The following is a 19,738-nucleotide window of genomic DNA, read 5'->3' on the forward strand; positions in this document are numbered from 1 at the left end:
AAAAACTCGAAAATATCGGAAGTCGGTCGATCTCTCCACAAAAAAAAAAGAAAAGCAATTTTTTTCGAAAACGTTCTTGAATCACAACATTATTGTCACAACTCAACCGGAATTAATTTATCTGAAAACGCTGACAAAAATATAAATCACGAGCTTTTGCCATTGTAGGTCGCCTTTTGGTCTCATAAAGCACAAGCCATCCATGATGATGCGAGCTTCTGATGTTTTTTTATGTGAAATTCCTGCCAAAAACATTCATGTAAAAGCTATCTATGACAAGTTCTTAATGAAATTGGTTTTGTACGGCATGGAACATGGCAAAGAAGACGAGGCAAGCACTATTTCATTCTTTTATAAAACAATTTTCCCCTTTATAAATCACGAGATTCTTGAATGCCAGCCAAGAAATCAATTTTCTTTTGTTTTTTTCCTCGTTGCGAGCTTCTACCAAAAAGTATCTGCGAGCCTCTCACCCCTCTCCATCGCGCGCTCACACACATAAATTTTGTAACATTTTCTAAAATTAATATAATAACCTGCTTTGCCGTCATCTCTCCATCGCTGGCATAACATTTCCAATATTAAAAAGGCCAAAGGTGTGAAAACAAAGGTGCATTGTTTTAATTTTCCTGCCTTGTGCCCTATTCATTGCCTTTGCCTCTTTTGTGTGTCTGTGTTTGTGTGCGAAAGTGTGTGTTAATGTGCCTGAGTGTCTGTTTGTGCGCGCACACATTTACAACTGAAATACATTTTTTTGCTCGTTTCATTTCTGAACATGATGATGAGATTTGTGCTCGTGTTTTATTCTCGCATCATTTTCTGGTGAGTGTGTGTGTGCAAGTGCGAGTCGTCGTCGTAACAAAGATGATGTTAACAATTTTTTTTTTGTTTCTCCCACATTTTGTTCTGTACTTGTACTAAAACGCACGATCCGACCACCGACCGAACAATCGTACTTTTTAGTACAGTGACAATATGACGATGATGATTACTAAAAAAAAAAATTTTTTTTGGGCGAAAATCACACGGCACACGGAGAAAGACATGAATGAAAAAATTTTAACCATCTTTGTGTGTGGTGAATATGCGCTGTAGCGACGTGCCTTTATTTTATGTTGTTGTTTGATCTGATTATGCACGATGCGCTATACGGGACCCTACGTGCTGCTAAAAATGGTTTCAATGAATTTTTTGTGTTGTTTGTTTGTTTGTGTGTGATGTTTTAGTGCGGTGACAAATGCGTGGAGCCAAGCTATCAAGTGGTGTGTTTTATGACAAGATAAGAAGCCTTTTTTGCTGGAGTTAGGCAATGCCTCAGAAAACTAGAGCATTTTTCAATATATAATAATGTATAAATTTAACTTTATTTACTTTAATTTTTTTTATCAACCTGAACATAACCGTTTATTTTTTTTTACAAACAATAACACAGGTTTTGTGACCGCTGTCATAAATTATGCGTTTTTTACACATTTTACAATATAATTAATTACATTTACAATATATATAGATTTTTTTGTTGATTTCATATAAATAAGCTTACAAAAAAAATTATTTTTTTAAGAACAAGATGCGGTTTTGCAATCTTGTAAAATTTGTTTAAATAAATCCTTAGATAATCTCTAATCAAATTTAATTAATTTACGGTTTCTACTAAAAAAAAAGTTATTACAATCTGTTTACATCAGTCTTTTCAGATCGCTTCAAAATATTTTGTTTGTATTTTTTAAGGAGTTTTAAAGCTTGTTTTTCCTTTTTTTATATTTGTTTATTCGAAACGAGAGAATTATGGGATTAAAGCTTTTTAACCAGGCGTCTCCATCGATTGTTGAGTATGTTTGGTGGAGCGAATGGAGTTGCCTGGTAGTTGATTTTATTCATAAATCTCCATTTAAAGACCTGATTTAGTAATTTATTTAACTTAGTTTTAAAAAATAAATAAATTCTAGATTTTTTTTTTAATTAGTTATTGGGTAAATTTTTAATTTTATATAAAAAAATGGGAAAAACTTAATTTTGTTTAGAAAAATCAATGAAAACTGATTTAATTATTATTTAAAATTAAAAAAAAAATATTTTTTGTTTTTTTGAAAGTATTTAATTTAAAAAAAAAATGTTTTTATAATTTTTAAACGTGATTAGTAATTATTAAAATTTTTAAAATGATTAATTTTTGAAAATAATTTAGTTAATGCAATTTGTTTTTAATTTTAAATCTGATTTAATATTTTTTTAAATAAAAAATTATTTTCGAACGTTTTTTATTTTTTGAGAAATTTTATAGGGAAAAATTAAATTTTGTGTAAAAAAATTAAATATTGAAGAAATTTTACTAAAATATTGAGAAAAATTTAACTTTAACATTTTTGACTAAAAATTGTAGAGAAAATTTATTTATTTAACGTCTTTGCGACGCAAGCAAAATTTATTCAAATATGTGTTCAAATCGAAGCGTAATATTATTTTTTTCCAATTTTAATAATTTTTTAATTTAATTTTAAATTAACAATTTTTTTAATTTACAAAAAGCTGAAGCAACATTTAATTTAAATTAACAAAATTTCATCAATTTTTGCGGTTGATTTTTAATTTTTGTTTTTAATACTAATTTTTCAGTAAAAATTTGTTTTCCTTGTATTTTTTTTTGTTCTCTAAAATTTATTTCTTTTTTGTAAAATTTCTATGTAATTTTTTTTTCTTAAGCCAGAAGTTCTATTTTATTTTAATTATTATTATTTATTTACAATACTTGTTTCTCGCGAAATTTTAAGGAAGATTGGACCTTTTTTTCGTCCGCTGGTTTCATTATAAGTTTTCGTTTAATATAAGGTTCGGGAGGTTTTAATTCAAAATCACTTATAAATAATACTCTTTAATTTTTCTTCCTTGACGCGTGGCCCAATTGTGGGTTATAATTAATTTTTTAAATAGTATATAGCTACTTTCTTGTTGATATAATGATATATAATATAATATATATATTTTTAATAAAAATGGCATTAAATATTTTACTAGAGGACATTTAAATTGTATTTATTTTTAAAGTATATGTAAGGAGGACTATCTGTAATGAGTAAGTTTTGTGTATAGTTGGGATGATGAAAATGACTTTGATGATGATGATGAGATGGAGTGGGGTGACGGTTGAAAAATACTAACTATTTGCAAAAGCTTTCTTTTTTCGCTGCACTAGGATGTCGTAGAAGGGATTTGTGCTGATCGATTGATTCAAACATTTTATCCATTCTTCGCGTTCTTCCTCGGAAGCTGCCGACATGCGGTAGACGGTGTGTTTGCCTTCGACGACCTGTTGAGAAACATATTTAGTAAAAAAAAATATTTTTTTTTAGAAAAAATCCTTACTTTTCCCTCGGAATCCGTCTTGCACGCTTTAATGATGTTATTTTCTGTGGCATACAGCTCGAAACAATGTGGCTTACTCCGGTCCTGCACACTCCGCACTTTGATATTTTCCAGTGGAATAATTCCGCGTGGCTCCTTGTCTGTCGTATATTCGAAATAATACAAACAGTTGTCATTCAGGATGAACCATCGACGTTTCCACGATTTATAACGACCGCCTTGTTTCAGCAGCCAACCTTCCTTGTCGGGATTGAAAAAGGTGTGCATCAGATCGTTTCCGTCATCTTGCGGGATTTTAAATGGCTCGGTCTTGATGGAGTCATACAGCGAAATCAGCAGTTCTCGCGGCAAATCGCCACCGTTATTGATTCCGCGGTTCATTGTGATAAAGTGCTCAACTGTTGGCTTGTCTTTTACCTAAAATTTATACAAAATTTCGTTAAAAAATATTTTTTGCTGAAAAACAGGAAAAAATTACCGATGGATTGTGCAACGACGTATTCAGCATGATAATGGCGAAACTGAGGACGTAACACGTGTCTGTGTTGGTAAAAATGTCTGGATTTAATTGACAATAGCGTTGAGCGAAACATTCCATCATCCGATCGATCTTTTGAGCTTCTCCTGGGAGGCGGAAGGACCAAAGAAATTGCCTAAAATGACAAAAAATTTGATTTTTCTTGTAAAATTGAATAAAAACTGAAACAAACCTCAACGCTTGCACTAAAATAAGGTTGGTAAAGTCGTGCAAATCCACAAATGCCTTCAAGACCTGCTCATTGAAGTCATTTCGTTCGCCCAGATAATCACCTACAAGAAGAAAATTTTCATTGAAATCGTTATAAATGATGAAAAGTCACAAAAAAATCTTACCGATAGCTGTTTTGTTAAGTCCTTCGCCTTTGTACAAGAACTGAGCGACGTCTTTTTGGTCCATCCTCAGTAGTTGGTGCTCCACGAGGAACTCAATACCTGTAAAAAAAATTACATTTTAGTCAGAATTTTCAAAATAAAATATTTATAATTACAAAATTTATTTTAAAAATTAAAAAAAAATTAAATAATAAAAAAGTTCAAAAATTAAATTTTTTTTTTGAAATTTAATTTTTTACTTAAAGTTGAAGACCGCTTGAAATTTATTTTAATTTTTTCTCTGATTCAATATTAAAAATTTTATGAAGAAAATATTAAAAAAATTAAACTTGTTATGATTTTTTTTCCATGAAATTCAAGAAATTCTTTAAAAAGTTTTGATTTCGAAAAATTAATATTTGAAATTTTTAAAGATTTAAAAATAAAATAAAAATTAAATTAAAAAAATTAATTTTTCGAAATAGTTACAATTTTTAAATACTAAATTACAAAATAAAAATTACTTTAAAAATTAAATTTAATTCTAAATTAAATATAATTTTATTAAAAAAAGTTATTTTATATCAATTTTGTTTTTCAAAACTTGTCATTGAAAACTTTTTTAGGAAAAAAAATTAGAAAAAATTAAAATTTAATTTATTTATAAAAAAAAACTTAAAGTTCTTATCCAATAATTAAAAAAAAAATAAAATAAAAAAATAAATAAAAAATTTACCTTTTTTAGGATCCATATTGAACTTTTTGCGACCCATTGTCAGCTGCCTGTCTTTACTTGAATTTTTGCTGTCATCTTGAGATTCGTGAGTTTCTATTTCCGCCACTACTTCAATGAGTTCGTCTTTAATTTGCTGCGAAAAAAAAATAGTTTTTATTAAAAAATTCAATAAATTAACAGAAAACTTTAAAAAAATGTTAGAAGAGAGTCAATAAATTGTACCTCCTTGTTCTGTTGAAAGTACAATTCAGGTGCCGACTTAAATTGATTCTTGCATTTGCAATGCTTGCACGACAAATGCGTGCATTCGCGATCCCCAAAAATCTCACTACCGTTCCCGCTATCGATAAATTCCAGCGTACTGTCGTCCAGCAAGTTTAATTGACGCGTTTTGGCCGACGTATCGGGCGTACTGGTGCTCGTGTTTGTCGATGCGGATTGTTGACTAGTTGCTTCGTGGTTCGTCGAATTATTGTGCTGCAGCTCCTTACGACTAATTTTATTGCGATGATACGATGGTAGGGTGTTTAGACTTTGTGTACTTTGTGTGTTGTTACCTGTATTAAGCGTTTTTTTCGTTGTTGTTGTTGTTGCCGGTGGCCCGGATTGTGCCAAAAGTTGCCTCAGTTCCGGCAAATGAGTTGGCGTTGGCGACGCCGAAGACGACGACGACATGGCATCCTCGCCCGACGCATAAATGAATCCGATGCGATTCTGCTTATTGATCACAGTTGTGCGCGTTATTGTGGTTGTCGTGACTTTTTTGATGTTTTCCCGGTTCCGGAAGGCGTAAATTTTATCGCCATTCGGTTTCGTCTTCGCCAGCAGTCGAACCTCGTCCTTGTTGTTGATCAACTTGATTTCGCTGTGCTTCGACAACGTCGAGAATTGGCAGCAATTTGAACAGAGGCCACCCCCCGAACGGTCTGTCAGGGAAGACGAGATCGAGGAAGAGGCGGTGCTGCTGTCATGTGACGGCGACGAAACATCCACGGGCGGAAGACTTGTGGCTTTGTTGAAACTGTGGGGCGTGTGAGGACACTCGGAGCCGCCACACTGCAAAAGTTGCTCTTTGGAAGACGCTCGTGCCCCGCCGCCGCCACCATGCTCGTCAATGGACGTGTAAAATTTGGAGGTTTCCGACAAGTCGATGCAACTTTTTTGTAATTTTTTGTTTTGTGAGGCATTTTTTTCGTTCTTCGGGCGGCGACGTAACGACGAGAACCACACGGAAAGGACGCCCGGGTTCTTGTCGTGACTGCAGCTGCCCTTTATTTGCGGACTAAACATTTTTGTGCAATTGATTCACGTAGGATGGCTAATTGCATCCTACTTTTCGTACGTTGTCTACAACTATCACTAAGGCACTTTATCATAGTAAATTTTTCGTTTTATTAAGATTTATTTTTTTTTCTTCTTCTTTTTTTTTAGTCAAAGTTCAATGCACTACTTCCGGCATGGCATCTGCAAAAAAATATTTTATCTCACTTTTGCTGCTTTGACAGCACCGAACGCTGCAGCGACGAAAATTTCATTACAATAATTACTTCAATTTGTTATTTTTTGCACTTCCTCGGAGAATTTTCAGCCAATAAATCACTCTCCTAGTTTTATCCTTCTTCTAACATTCACGAAGCACACCGAGACAATGGCAGACAAAAACAGCACGTTTTCCTCTCGCATTTGTATATTTTTCAATTAATTCGCAGAAAGCCGTACAAGTCACCTCTGTTTATCTTCGCAGTTTGTTTTTTTTCGTTCTTATTCAAATAAGACTCGCAGAATGACTAAATAATTATCAAATATTCAAGTTTTAAAAGTCTTGACGCACTTGGTTCGCGTAGAAACACAAGTCTAATACTAATGATGTCACCATAAAAACGTTCGTCTTGCCATGGCTTGTGTCTACGGAGGTTTCATTGAACACTCATTTGTTATTTATTTTTATTTCTTGTGTGTATCGACGACGAAGCACGACGCAAAATAAATGTCTGGCTTGGTGGATTGATAAGTTATTGATAACAGAAGAGCATTTGGCAATGTGAGGCAGTGGAAAAAAAAAGTAGCCAAGAAGGTTTTTTAATTAATTAGAAACATCTGCAAACCAAATTTACTGGTTTTGACGTTGAAAGTGAAGATATACGATCATCAATAAACAAATTGCTAATCGGATTTCAGTCGGAATGGACCGTATTTGTCTCTGAACTAATTGGGGAACTAATGAGATTTAAAGCGAAAGTCGTGAAATTGGAGTGAATTTAATTAGGAAAGGCATTTTTCTTGTTGAATTATTCTTTGGAACAAAACTTTCTCGAGAAAGGAAGTTAATTTCGCGGTGTTTTGAGCAATTTATGCGAAATTTATCAAAATATTAATTTTTTACAGTCTTTCAATTTAAATTTTTTAAATAATTAAACTCAATTTTGAATAAAATTAAATGTTTAAAATAAATTTCGATAAGAAAAATATTTAAAACTGTCATTTTTAGGTCAAGTATTAAGTACTTGATATTAATTGTAGGATTGTTTTGACAAATTTTGCTTTTTAAGAGCACTTTAAAAACATTTTTGGTCACTTTGATTTGAATTTTTGCTATTTTCGTTTAAATTATTATCTAAAACGATCCAAAAATATTTTTTTTTGTTTAAATTCTCAAGCTTTGTATGATTCAACTGATTTCCGTACGTTTTTTGCCATCACTTGACCCGATTTCCGTCACAAAACGTACCCAAGTAATCGTCTTATCGTCTTAAATCTACAAAAAAAAAACCATCATCATCATCAAAGATGACAAAAAGACGATGATCGCTAAATATTTTTCGCACTCTCTCTCGCTCTTTGATTCGCTTTGATACTCAATATTGACTTTGTAAATAAATACCACCGCAATTATTATTATTATTTCTTTCCGTCTTACAACGCAACACAAAAAAAAAATACCAACAACAACTATAACAACACACTTGTGAGAAATGACTTGTTTGTCTGTTTGATCGCCCGTTCACACATATAATAAACGAATAAAAAAAAAATGTGCGTACGAAACGATATATAACTAGAGCACAGCAAAATAGTAATCTAATCAAGCATTCAAAGAATTCTCGATATGATATTTTTTTTCATTTCATCTCTGGTTCACACACACGCACGACTGACTGGGACGGGGACTGAGTGAGCTGATGATTACGTCGTCGTCTTTTCTATGAATGAGGCAAGCGAATTTTTTTTTTTTTGAAAGTTGACATTGAATGATTTTTTTAATCGCATTTCAGAATTTTTTATGTTGTTCATTTTTGGTTGTTTTTTCACTATTTTTTTTTTCATTAATTTTATTAATATTTAATTTTTTAATAATTTATTTAATTTTTAAAATTGTCTCAATTATTAAAAATTATTGTCTTAAATTGATTTATTTTTTAAAATTTTTTTAATAATATATAAATAATTAAAAAAAATAAACTTAATTAAAATGAAAAATTCAAAATCAACTAAAAACTAAAATATTTAAATTTTTTTAAATAAATTTTTAAAAATTAAATAATTTTTTATTATTTCAATTTTTTAATAAATTTTTGTGGTTCGTAAATTTTTGAATAATAAAAAAATAAATAATTAATTTAAAAATAATAATTAATATTTTAATTTTTTTTCTTGATTTTATTTTAAAAATATTTTACTTTTTAATTTTGAATTTAATTTTTAATTTTTTTTTATTTATTTATTAATTTTACTATGTTTAGAAATTTTTAATCGATTTTTTTTGTTTATTTTTTTTTAGATTTTTTCCCAGTTTTCAGTTAAAAAATAACAATAAACTCATAAAAACAGACAGACGTCAAACCGATCACATCACAAATAATTTTTTTAAACATTTTCACAGTTATGTAGGAGGCTGCGAATGCGAAGCCTTTTGAATGACGAACACAAACAGCACAAAAATACATAACATATTGTAATGAATTCTTCGTCGTCTTCGTTTGCATTATAAATTTTTATCACATTGACATATGTACACATTTTTTTTCCTTCAAACATTTACATTTTTTTTGTGAGTCGTGTGTGTGTGACTTTGGTGTTATTATTATTATTGCTATCGTTGTTGCTACTGCTGATGCTCTTGCTGCTCCGCGTATCGTATCGGAACTGGCGTTGTGACGTTCTATATCTATATTTTACACTACTACGCCGACGACTGTTGTTATCAGGATATAAAATGAAACTCAACCGCACGTTGTTGTTTCATATACACAAAAAATTTTCTTTCATGTGCTATTTTTGAAACTTTTTTCGCTAATTTTTTGTTTTTTTTTCACACTTAAATTCGATCAGGTCGTCGTCATTGTGTCGCCTCGCCTTTCATTCAATAAGAAAATAAAAAAAATGTTCACTACACTAATTTTTATCTGATCAACTGTTTTTCATTGTATTCGATTTTTGTTCGATAATGTCTTTCTTTTTCAGAGGTTATTTCCCGTTCTCGTCGTGATTAATTGAGACTCGGTCATATCTACGACTAATAATAATAATGATGGCAATGATGACAATACAACGACGACTACACTAAGTACTGCTGAAGGTGATGAACGGAGCATGATTCAGTCTTTTTTCCCCGAATTTTGACTTTCCTCGCATTTTCTTCGCGCGATTTGAATAAAAAAATAATAAAAATATAACTTTTTTTTGGGCTGTCGCGTTGTGCACACTTTTTCCTTTTTTTATTAGTTTATTTTACACAAAAAAATGAACATATATCTATGTGAGAAACAAGTAAATTTGATCGAACTACCTGTCTCGCGTATTGTACAACCTTGACTGCCTTGCCGTACGACGGAATCGAGCAAAATACTACAGAGACATTCAATTTAATACTTTTTGCGCTCCGAAAACTGAGAAATTCCGATATATCGGGCACGACGAGAACGGCAAATGTATGGCTAAATATAATCATAATAATAACATCAAATGTGAGTAAGGAACGGAGCAGCACAAAAAACGGGGAGAGAGAGCAAACTAGCAGCAAAACACTTGAAACCACATTCAAAATTCAGTTCGTGTATTGGTTTCGAGAATCGCTTCGAAAAAGAACTGATCTAGTTAATAATTTGTTATGCAACGCACATACGACGACTTTTGTTTATATCATTATAAATCTGTCTTGCAGCCATTGATTTGTTTACAATTCGTTTCATGCAACATCAAAAAAAAAAAAACAAAACACCCGAAAGTCGTAAAATTCTAGGTGCGGTGAAGTTGCGTTCTCCGTCACGAACATATGGCGTGCACGTCAGTCAAGAACTATCCGAAAGAGATGAAAAAGTGTTTCTCCGCGTCAAGTGCATGCTGCTGTCTAATCTTGCGTAAATAAGAGAGACATTTATTTATGACGCTCTATGTCTTATTTTCGTGCTTAGAAAATTCTGTGTGAAAAGGGGAAATTTTTTCCCATGTGGCAAGTTAGATTTTGCGCGCGTTCTCTCTTCAATTTCTCTCGGTTGCCGTTATGCTTCTCGGTTTGCTTGCGAAGAAAAAGAGAGGAACGCGGCAGAGAGTTGCTGAGGAATTTTTTTTTGAAAAAAACTCGTATAGGAAGAGATAATTGACGTACAAAACGATGCAGTGCCAGTGAGTACCATTCATGTAAATTGAAATATTTAAAATTGGCAGATTTGAATGGGAGTGCGTGATGTTGAGAATTTTTTTTTTGGTTATGTTGAAGTTCTTTTAATTTTAATAAATTTTTAGATTAGACTCAAAATTTTATTTTTATGCTTTTTTAGTCATCTTAATTTTCGTTATTTTCACATTTTATCAAAATTTGAAAGATAGAGTTTCTGAAATTCTTCCCAAAATAGAAGTTAAATTTGGTCACGTGACTATATTTCATTTAAATTCGATATAAAGTAAGTAAGGTTAATTTTTGATAATATTTTGAATTGAAACTGTATTTTTTTTAGCGTTTCAATTAAAAATAAAAAAAGTGTCAAAAATTTTCCTTCTTTGCTTAATATTTTTATTTGTTCCTTTAAAATATTTTTTTTAGAAGAGGAAACCATAAAGTTTAAAGTTTAAACTTGAAAAATCCTAATTTCTAAAAAATATAAAAAAATAATAATTTTAGGTTTAAACTTCCTTTAAAGCTAATTTTCTATGATTTTTGTTATTTTTAATTCTTGACTTAATTTCAATGTTATTTAAATTAATTTTTAAAAAATTAAAGAACTTTATGAGTCAATTAATTTTCTTTGTCATCATTTCCTTAAAACAAAAAAATAAATGATTCATTCACCTAGAAATAAAACCACCTTTATCAATAAAGAACGTTAAAAACTTTTTAAAACGTTAAAGCTTGATAGGTACTAACACCAATAATATCATTGCTTAACCAATATATTTCACAAATATTTCCAGAGCTTTAAAACATCTTTTTTCTATGAGAAACATTTTTTTTTAAACAAAAGCGTAAAATAAATAGTTTCAAATTGAAACCGAATCGAGTTTATATTGAGTTGTTATTCAGATTCAGCTGTTTTTTGTATCTTCAAAAAATTCATCTCTGACGACAGTTTACTTTTCTGTTCTGTTTTAAAAAAAAAATATTAAATTTGTCAGATCAGCTGCCAGAAGATTCAGTACAATTTGAAAACTTCAACAAAGTGAAACTTACAAAAAATTATAAATGAAGAGAATATTCAAAATTCAAAAATGGATCTTGATGCTAGTTATCTGTTTGACGATTACGAATGCTTATCAATTCACCATCAAGGATGCCCGTCCAATCCAGGCATTATATGCTCAATTACCGGAAAGGTACGAAATTTTCAAGTCCAAACAGGCTCCCAAAAGTAGATTTGCTGGTGGAAGTCAAGCTGACAGAGAAAAATTTCCTTGGCATGCCGTTCTTTTCATTTGTTTAAAAGTTGATGCTACTGGACAATGTCTGTCCGATGCCCTATTCATTTGTGGAGGATCTTTAATTTCATCTTGCGATATTTTAACTGCTGCCCACTGCGTTGATATGTAAGAAATTTTCATTTAAGAATGTTCTTTTTTCATTTAAGAATGTTTAATCATTTTGAACATTGTTTTTCTAGACCATTTAAGTTTATCGAAATACATTTAGGTGCTTATGATCTTAACAATCCAGAAGAAAAGGGTCGCGAAATAATTTTAATCGATGGAACCAAAGAATCAGATATTTTACTAATCAGACCTCATGAGGATTATAATAGTGTTTGGTTCATGAATGATATTGCTGTCATAAATCTCAAGGAGCCTGTTGGATTTAGTGACTACATTAAACCTATTAGTTTAGTCAAATCAGAGCCCACAAATAACTTCGCGAAACGTATTGCTCAAGTTGCTGGCTTTGGACAATATTCTTTATGTACGTATGAATTTGCTTTTCGTATCACATAAAACGCTAAATTTATATAATTTATTACAGTTAGTGGTATTTCAAACAAAAGGCGATCCGTCAATGTTCGTGTTCTACACAATGACAACTGTGATTTAGCCTTCGTTGATAAGTTTTACCATTATCATAGTTTGATTGAAGAACAACATATTTGCGTTTCGGATTTACCGCAAGGCACTTGTGGAAGTGATTCTGGTGGTGCATTGCTTGTAAGAAGCAACAGTACAGGGATAGACACACTACACAATGAAGAAATTTTATCATCACAAGAAACACCTGTACTAATCGGTGTCCTTAGTTTTAGCATGGTTGTATGTACTGGAAAATATCCAAGTGTTTTTGCCCGTTCCAACTATTTTTTGCCTTGGATTGAGCAGAATGTTAAATGTCAACCTAACTACGTGGTCGTAACTTAAAATACGCTGAAAAATCTGAGTTTTTTTTTATCGCACAACTTTTTTAAGTTTTCTTATGAATATGTACCAGAAATAAAAAGAATAACTTTTGGAATAACCTAAAATAACATATTCTATAAAATCCAAACAATTCAGCAGGGCACCAGATATCGTCATTTATTTTAAAAAATGATATGAGATTTTTCACTTTTTTGATGGGTCTAGTTTTTACAGATGATGTCGACCAATCAGCTTTCATCTTTCTTATAACAAGTTTTGCATGCAGGTTCAATCGAAACTTTTCATCAATCATGATGCCCAGGTACGTCAACTCTCGGGCTCGTTCAAGTAGAGTTTAGTTGATTTCAATTGCTGCTGTCTCACCTCTGAACGGATTCAGTTTTAAAAATGTTGACTTACTGGCATTGATGGTTTTGTGTTAGTTAGGCCTAAATTATTCCTAAATTTAATTTGAATCTGAATTCAAAATTCTGGAATGAGGTTCAGTGTTTTAACCACTTTTAGTTTGGTTGGGTATGTCAAAAAGGTACTTAAACACTCTGTTTAAAAATTCAAATGCTCATTTCAAAAAAAAAATTTAAGTTTTAGTTAGTTTAGACTACTAACTAACACAAAACTGTAAAAAAATCTCATGCCATATTCGTTTTTCAATTTTTAAAATATTATATTTTGAGCACAGTTTTCAAATATCTTAGCATATGAATCATCACAAAATGAAAAACATCTTTTGCAGTAAACAACAAAGTTTTGTAAATACAAATATTTTTGACTTTATATCGAATCGAATTAATATTAACTTAATTGTCAAATTCAGGTGTTATTTTTATTTATCAATAAAATATTTATTAAAACATTTGCGACAATTCACTCGAAAAAAAAATTGAATATATCTGACAGTTCAGACCTCAGAAGCTTCAGTACAGTTTAAAAATTCAACTGAGTGAAACTTAAAAAAAAATAGTTAAAAAGTCAAGAAGATGCAAAAACTGCTCTTGCTGATAATTATTTGCGTGGCTAGCGTAAAGACAAAACCTTCTAAAATTCCTTCTATCAAAGAATATTTTGATCAATACACTGGAAAAAATCCGTTCATACAAAATCGAACCATCGTTGTTGGAGATGAACCCGAAACTAGAATTGCTGGAGGTTCTGTTGTGCCAAATAACGAAGGTTTACACCAAGTTGCAATTTACATTTGCACCGAAGTGTATTGGGATCCCGTAACAAGTGCTTGGTATTGTGGAACTGCCAATTTTTGCGGCGGTTCAGTTATTTCCAGTCGCGATATTTTGACTGCAGCTCATTGCGTGGCAGGGTAACTTATTTCAAAAAGTTTTATTTTTTTGTAGAAATTTAGTTTTTATTTTATTTATAGCCCGTTTTTGGTGATTATTATTATTGCAGGAGCTCACAACTTATCTGATGTAACAGAGCCAGGTCGACAAAAGAGATTTATTTATCCTTATGAGGGTCTTGTCAAAGTTCATCCCAGCTATTCTCCTAACTCATTTGCAAACGATGTCGCCGTCATAAACTTAGAACTAACAGAAGCACTTCCACTAGGCAATTACATAAAACCTATTAGTTTACCAAGCAACACAACAAATCCCAATTTCGAGTTTAGAAACTGTCGAGTTACTGGTTGGGGAAAAACAGCATTCTGTACGTTTTACATTTAATTAGAATTTAATTTAAACTTCATAATATTTTTTTGTTACATAGCAACTACCATAGTGGACGAAATGAGACAAGCTAATGTTGGAACCATTGATAACAATTTGTGTGGCCTGTCTTTCATAGAAGGTGATTTTTCAGGCAGTCTACCAAGTTTTAACACTCTGGTTCAAAAACAGCACATTTGCACTGTTGGTCTGCTCCAAGGCTTTTGTCAAGGTGATTCTGGTGGTGCGTTGTTCATGAATGTTGAACGAAAGATTGACCTCTTGGGTATCTTGGGATTGCAAACAATCGAAGAACCTGTTCAAGTGGGCATCGTTAGTTTCGGTGTTACTCTTTGCTCTGGAACGATTCCTTCTGTTTATACTCGCACACGATATTTTTTCCCGTTTATTAAGGATAATGTTGTTGGCTCACCAGATTTTGTAACCATCTCTTAGAATATAGTAACATACAACGGGTTTTTTTTTAATCGCCAGTTAGGCGTTACTTTTTTTCTCCCAATGTAATTTTGATATACTACATGACAAAAATAAACAATAAATCCGGCATAAAGTATTGCTGGAACCAAATTTTCTGATTTTCTTTTTCTGATAATTTTGCTAAATTAAAATTTTTATGTAAGTAAACATTTTTTTTCTTCTGATGAGAATTTATCTTGTCTAAATATATTTTTATCATATTATATTTTTAATAATTTTATCTAAACTAAAATTTTTTCAATATTCATCATTATGCTTGGCAAAAATATGCGTTTAAAAAAGAGTTTTATGCGCATAAAATATGTATTTAAAATTGGAAAATATGCACTTATAGGCAAAATATGCAATTTTATGCAATTAAAAAATGCTATTTTGGTTGAAAAAAAAATTTTTTTTTTTTAATAATTTGTTTCAAAAACCAAAATTTGAGCATCAAAAATGGAACTCATGGGGAAACCCATTTATTTTAGGTATAGGGGAAAACAATTCAAGAACATATAAATTGTTCAAGTGGGCATCGTCAAAAAATGTCGGTGTTACTCTTTGCTCTGGAACGATTCCTTCTGTTTTAAATCTCACAAGATATTTTTTCCCGTCATTATTAAGGATAATGTTTTTTTGGCTCACCAGATTTTGTATAATTTGTTGGCTCACCACCATCTCTTAGAATATAGTAACATATAACGGGTTTTTTTTAATCGCCAGATAGGCGTTACTTTTTTTCTCCCAATGTAATTTTGATATACTACATGACAAAAATAAACAATAAATCCGGCATAAAGTATTGCTGGAACCAAATTTTCTGATTTTCTTTTTCTGATAATTTTGCTAAATTAAAATTTTTATGTAAGTAAACATTTTTTTTCTTCTGATGAGAATTTATCTTATCTAAATATATTTTTATCATATTATATTTTTAATAATTTTATCTAAACTAAAATTTTTTCAATATTCATCATTATGCTTGGCAAAAATATGCGTTTAAAAAAGAGTTTTATGCGCATAAAATATGTATTTAAAATTGGAAAATATGCACTTATAGGCAAAATATGCAATTAAAAAATGCTATTTTGGTTGAAAAAAAAATTATGTACCGCATTTTTTTTTAGTAATTTGTTTCAAAAACCAAAATTTGAGCATCAAAAATGGAACTCATGTGGACTAATTCTACAAAACACTTAGTCTTGGCAGAAACCCATGATACGAAAAGTTATTTTAGGTATATTAATTTTTTAAACGGCAGATTTTGGAAAAATTTTGAATTTTAAAATTTTTTTTAAAAGATTTTTTGACATATATTTAAATTTAGGAAAAAAGTCGATACATAATCGAATAAATTTTCTAAAAACTTAATTCAACAGTATTTTTTGAACCCATATAAATTTGATTATTTAAATTTTACTCATCCTTGTCGAAAAACGGTCAAAAATTATAAATATCTAAAATTTAACTTTTAAGTTTTCAAAAAATAAAAATTTTTGCAAGAAATATGCAAAATTATATTCAAATTACGCAAAATATAGGTACACTAAAAGTTAAAATATGCAAAATGAAGTTGGGCTCAAAAGACTTGAAATTGCATGAAACAGATTTCCCTATATTTGGTTTTTCATTAGGACGAAAGAAAAAAAAATATGCATTTGCATATTTTTGCCAAGCTTATTCATCATATAAAAATTTTAAAAAATTATTTATGAGGAAAAAAAATTTTGCAAACCAACAAGTAAAATAAATATTTTCAATATAAAACCGAATAAAGTTTATATTCAGTTGTTATTCAGATGTTTTTATTTATCTTCACAATATTGTCCATTGACGACAATTTACTTTTCAGTTCTTAAAAACAAGTATATATTTGGCAGTTCAGCTTCCAGAAGATTCAGTACAATTTGAAAACTTTAACAAAGTGAACTTAAAAAAAACATTAAAACCTAAAATTCAGAAAATGCTAAAATTGATTTTGATATTAGTTATCTGTGTGACGGCTACAAATACTTATAAACTTAACATCAATGATGCCCGTCCAATTGAGGAATATTACGCTCAATTTCCGAAAAAGTATCCAGTATTTTCAGAGTATTCCAATTTCAGAGATGCTCCTGAAAGTCGAATCATCGGTGGAAGTCAAGCTAGCAGAAAACAATTTCCTTGGCATGTCGTTCTTTTTATTTGCATAGAAATTGATGCAGCTGGACAATGTCTCTTCGATGCAATATTCATTTGTGGAGCATCTTTAATTTCATCTCGCGATATTTTGACTGCTGCTCACTGTGTTAATATGTAAAAAAATAATTCTTTCTTTTATAAAAAAAAATGAATAAATTAAAAAATTTCCTTTTTCAGGACATTTCATCACATCGAAATACATCTGGGTGCTTATGATCTTAACAATCCAGAAGAAGTGGGTCGCGAAATAATTGTAATCGATGGAACCAAAGAATCTGATAAATTACTTGTCAAACAGCATGCAGATTATGATAATAAATTGTTCCTAAATGACATTGCTATCATAAATCTCAAGAAGCCTGTTGGATTTAGTGACTACATTAAACCTATTAGTGTAGTCAAATCAGAGCCCACAAATAACTTTACGGGTCGTGCTGCTCAAGTAGCTGGTTTTGGACAATATTTTTTACGTACGTATGAATTTTCTTTTTGTATCTCATAAAATGCTCAATTTTTATAAATTATTACAGTTAGTGGTACTTCAAATAAAAGGCGGTTCGCTGATATTTATGTCCTAGACAATGATTTCTGTCAATTTTTCTTCATCAATGACTATTATCCTTATGATAGTTTTATCGAAGATCAACACATTTGTGTTTCGGATATACTACAAGGCACTTGTGGAGGCGATTCTGGTGGTGCATTGCTTGTAAGAGGAAATAGCTCTAACATTAAAGATCTACCACTTTTTGGAGAAATTTTACCATCAACAGGAACACCTGTACTAATCGGTATCGTTAATTTTGGCTTTGCCTATTGCATTTCAACTTATCCTGGTGTGTTTGCTCGTGTCCATCATTTTTTGTCTTGGATTGAGCAGAATGTTAAAGTTCAACCTAACTACGTGGTCGTAACTTAAAATGCACTAAACAATCGGAGTTTTTTTTTATTATCGTCAATTTTTTTTCTCCTAATGTTTTTTTTATCCTAAGTATTTTAAGAATAACTAAAAAAAATTTGAACTAGTCCGAAAATTCTTCGAAATCTCATAATCATTTATCATTATACTGAATCAGTTTACTAATCAAACATTTCAACTTATTTTTATTATTTTGAATAATAAAATATCGAATGTAAAATTATTTTGTTAAAAAAATATTGAATTTTTTTTGTTGAACAATTTTCAAAAACTTCTGAAATTTCTATTGAATATTAAATTTCTTAAAATACTAAAAAAGTAAATTTTTTTACAAATTTGAAAGTTCATTTTTAGTAGGTATATCCTAATATTTTTACAATTTTTTGAAAAAAAAAGTTAAGTTTAGGAAAAAAAATAATTCGAATTTGAACAATCCTTTAAGTTTTTGTTTAAAAATCTTAAAATATTTTGTTTTTACCAAAATAAACGACAAAAAAAATTGAAAATTATTTTTGAGAGAATCAATGCTTCAAAAAAAATTAATTTACTTTAAACGCAGTTATAATTTTCAAACTCTATATACAAAAATACGCGAAATTCCAGTAAAACATGAACTTTACTGGAAAATTTTTGCATTAACATGAACCATCCAATAATTTAAGTATGTATTTCTAAAAAAATATCTCACAATCAACTGTCCATTGCGATAAAATGTGGGAAACGACAAAGACATAAACCATCATTTTAATTATCCAATTATCGTTTCTCCAATTTTCTTTGAATAACATACGAAAAAAATTCATTGCACTTATTTTCAATATTTTACATGAATGCACTTTGTTTGTTGATGAATCATCAGTAATCACCATAAGCAACAACAATTTTGTGAGTCAACAAACATTTCATGCATCGCTAAGTCCGATGGGAACATTATCGAATGTCAATTTTAACGTATTTATTTGATATCAATGCCTTTCATCACTTTTTCGTCGGCTGATTGATGATAAGCCAACTCGTGTTCCGTTATCAATTTGACCCATATTTGTAATATTTCACCGAATATTGACTCTTCCAACATTTTTCTAAAAAAAAAAAATAAAATTTTTGGACTTACTTGAATTTCCAGCAGCAGCTCTTGTTTCTTCCTCCGCAGCTCAATCAAGAGTTTCTGTTGTTCCGGCGTTAAATCTACAAATGAAAGATAAATTAATATGATATTGAGTTGACGATCAAAGAGCAACAACAACAACAACAGGTTCCCCTTTAATTTTATGGCCCCTTTGTTATTCCATTCATACATAATTCACAGACAAATTTATTCTATTTACAGAAATGGTATTTTTACCGCTTTAATAAGTTATTTATGCATTGCGAGGTGTGTTTGTGACACTGATACGCGATCAAGAATGGGAGTCATTGGAAACTTGTGTGCATGAATGAAACATAAATTTTAGTTGATGAATCATAAACAATTTTTTTTTTGGTAATGTTCTCTGTCTTTGCATACCTGGCATCGTAAAATTGTCTTGCGACGATATTGTATTGTTGTACGAGCAATTTTCCATTATTTCCTGCATCTTATTTGGCGTCGAAAACGAGTGAAATCGCAAAATTTTTCATTAATAATGGGACAAAATAAGAAAAAAACAAGATTTGAAGTATTTTTGTTTACTAAAGAAACTACAGCAATGGCTGCCGTTTACTAACTACCGT

At 30.5% G+C, this 19,738-nt stretch overlaps 1 protein-coding gene across 3 annotated transcripts; it reads right to left on the reverse strand.

The window, feature by feature from the left end:
• Window positions 1-2,612: 2,612 nt before the first annotated feature.
• LOC134832685 (cytohesin-1) lies at window positions 2,613-19,712 on the reverse strand. 3 transcript variants are annotated; one of them, XM_063846795.1, is made up of 8 exons: window positions 8,991-9,752; window positions 5,174-6,415; window positions 4,952-5,084; window positions 4,237-4,335; window positions 4,074-4,173; window positions 3,842-4,016; window positions 3,364-3,780; window positions 2,613-3,307 (listed from the first exon to the last, which is right to left on the reverse strand). In XM_063846795.1, exons 2-8 carry the CDS (start codon window positions 6,239-6,241, stop codon window positions 3,155-3,157), a joined length of 2,145 nt encoding a protein of 714 aa, XP_063702865.1. In that variant the 5' UTR covers window positions 6,242-6,415; window positions 8,991-9,752; the 3' UTR covers window positions 2,613-3,154. The 3 variants fall into 3 exon arrangements, with proteins under 3 accessions (XP_063702865.1, XP_063702866.1, XP_063702867.1); XM_063846796.1 differs by lacking the exon at window positions 8,991-9,752 and adding an exon at window positions 6,499-6,930; XM_063846797.1 differs by lacking the exons at window positions 5,174-6,415; window positions 8,991-9,752 and adding exons at window positions 19,140-19,213; window positions 19,533-19,712 and having other exon boundaries at window positions 2,614-3,307.
• Window positions 19,713-19,738: the final 26 nt, after the last annotated feature.

The sequence above is a fragment of the Culicoides brevitarsis genome, chromosome 2 (assembly GCF_036172545.1).
Source record: "Culicoides brevitarsis isolate CSIRO-B50_1 chromosome 2, AGI_CSIRO_Cbre_v1, whole genome shotgun sequence".
NCBI lineage: Eukaryota > Metazoa > Arthropoda > Insecta > Diptera > Ceratopogonidae > Culicoides > Culicoides brevitarsis.

What these genes read in the sequence shown, in the direction of transcription:
- LOC134832685 (XM_063846795.1), bottom strand. Translation starts at nt 6,241, where the DNA reads ATGTTTAGTCCGCAAATAAAGGGCAGCTGCAGTCACGACAAGAACCCG. An exon ending in CAATATGGATCCTAAAAAAG is followed by an intron (nt 4,336 to 4,951) that starts GTAAATTTTTTA and finishes TTTTTTTTACAG; the next exon opens with GTATTGAGTTCCTCGTGGAG. An exon ending in ACTTAACAAAACAGCTATCG is followed by an intron (nt 4,174 to 4,236) that starts GTAAGATTTTTT and finishes TTCTTCTTGTAG; the next exon opens with GTGATTATCTGGGCGAACGA.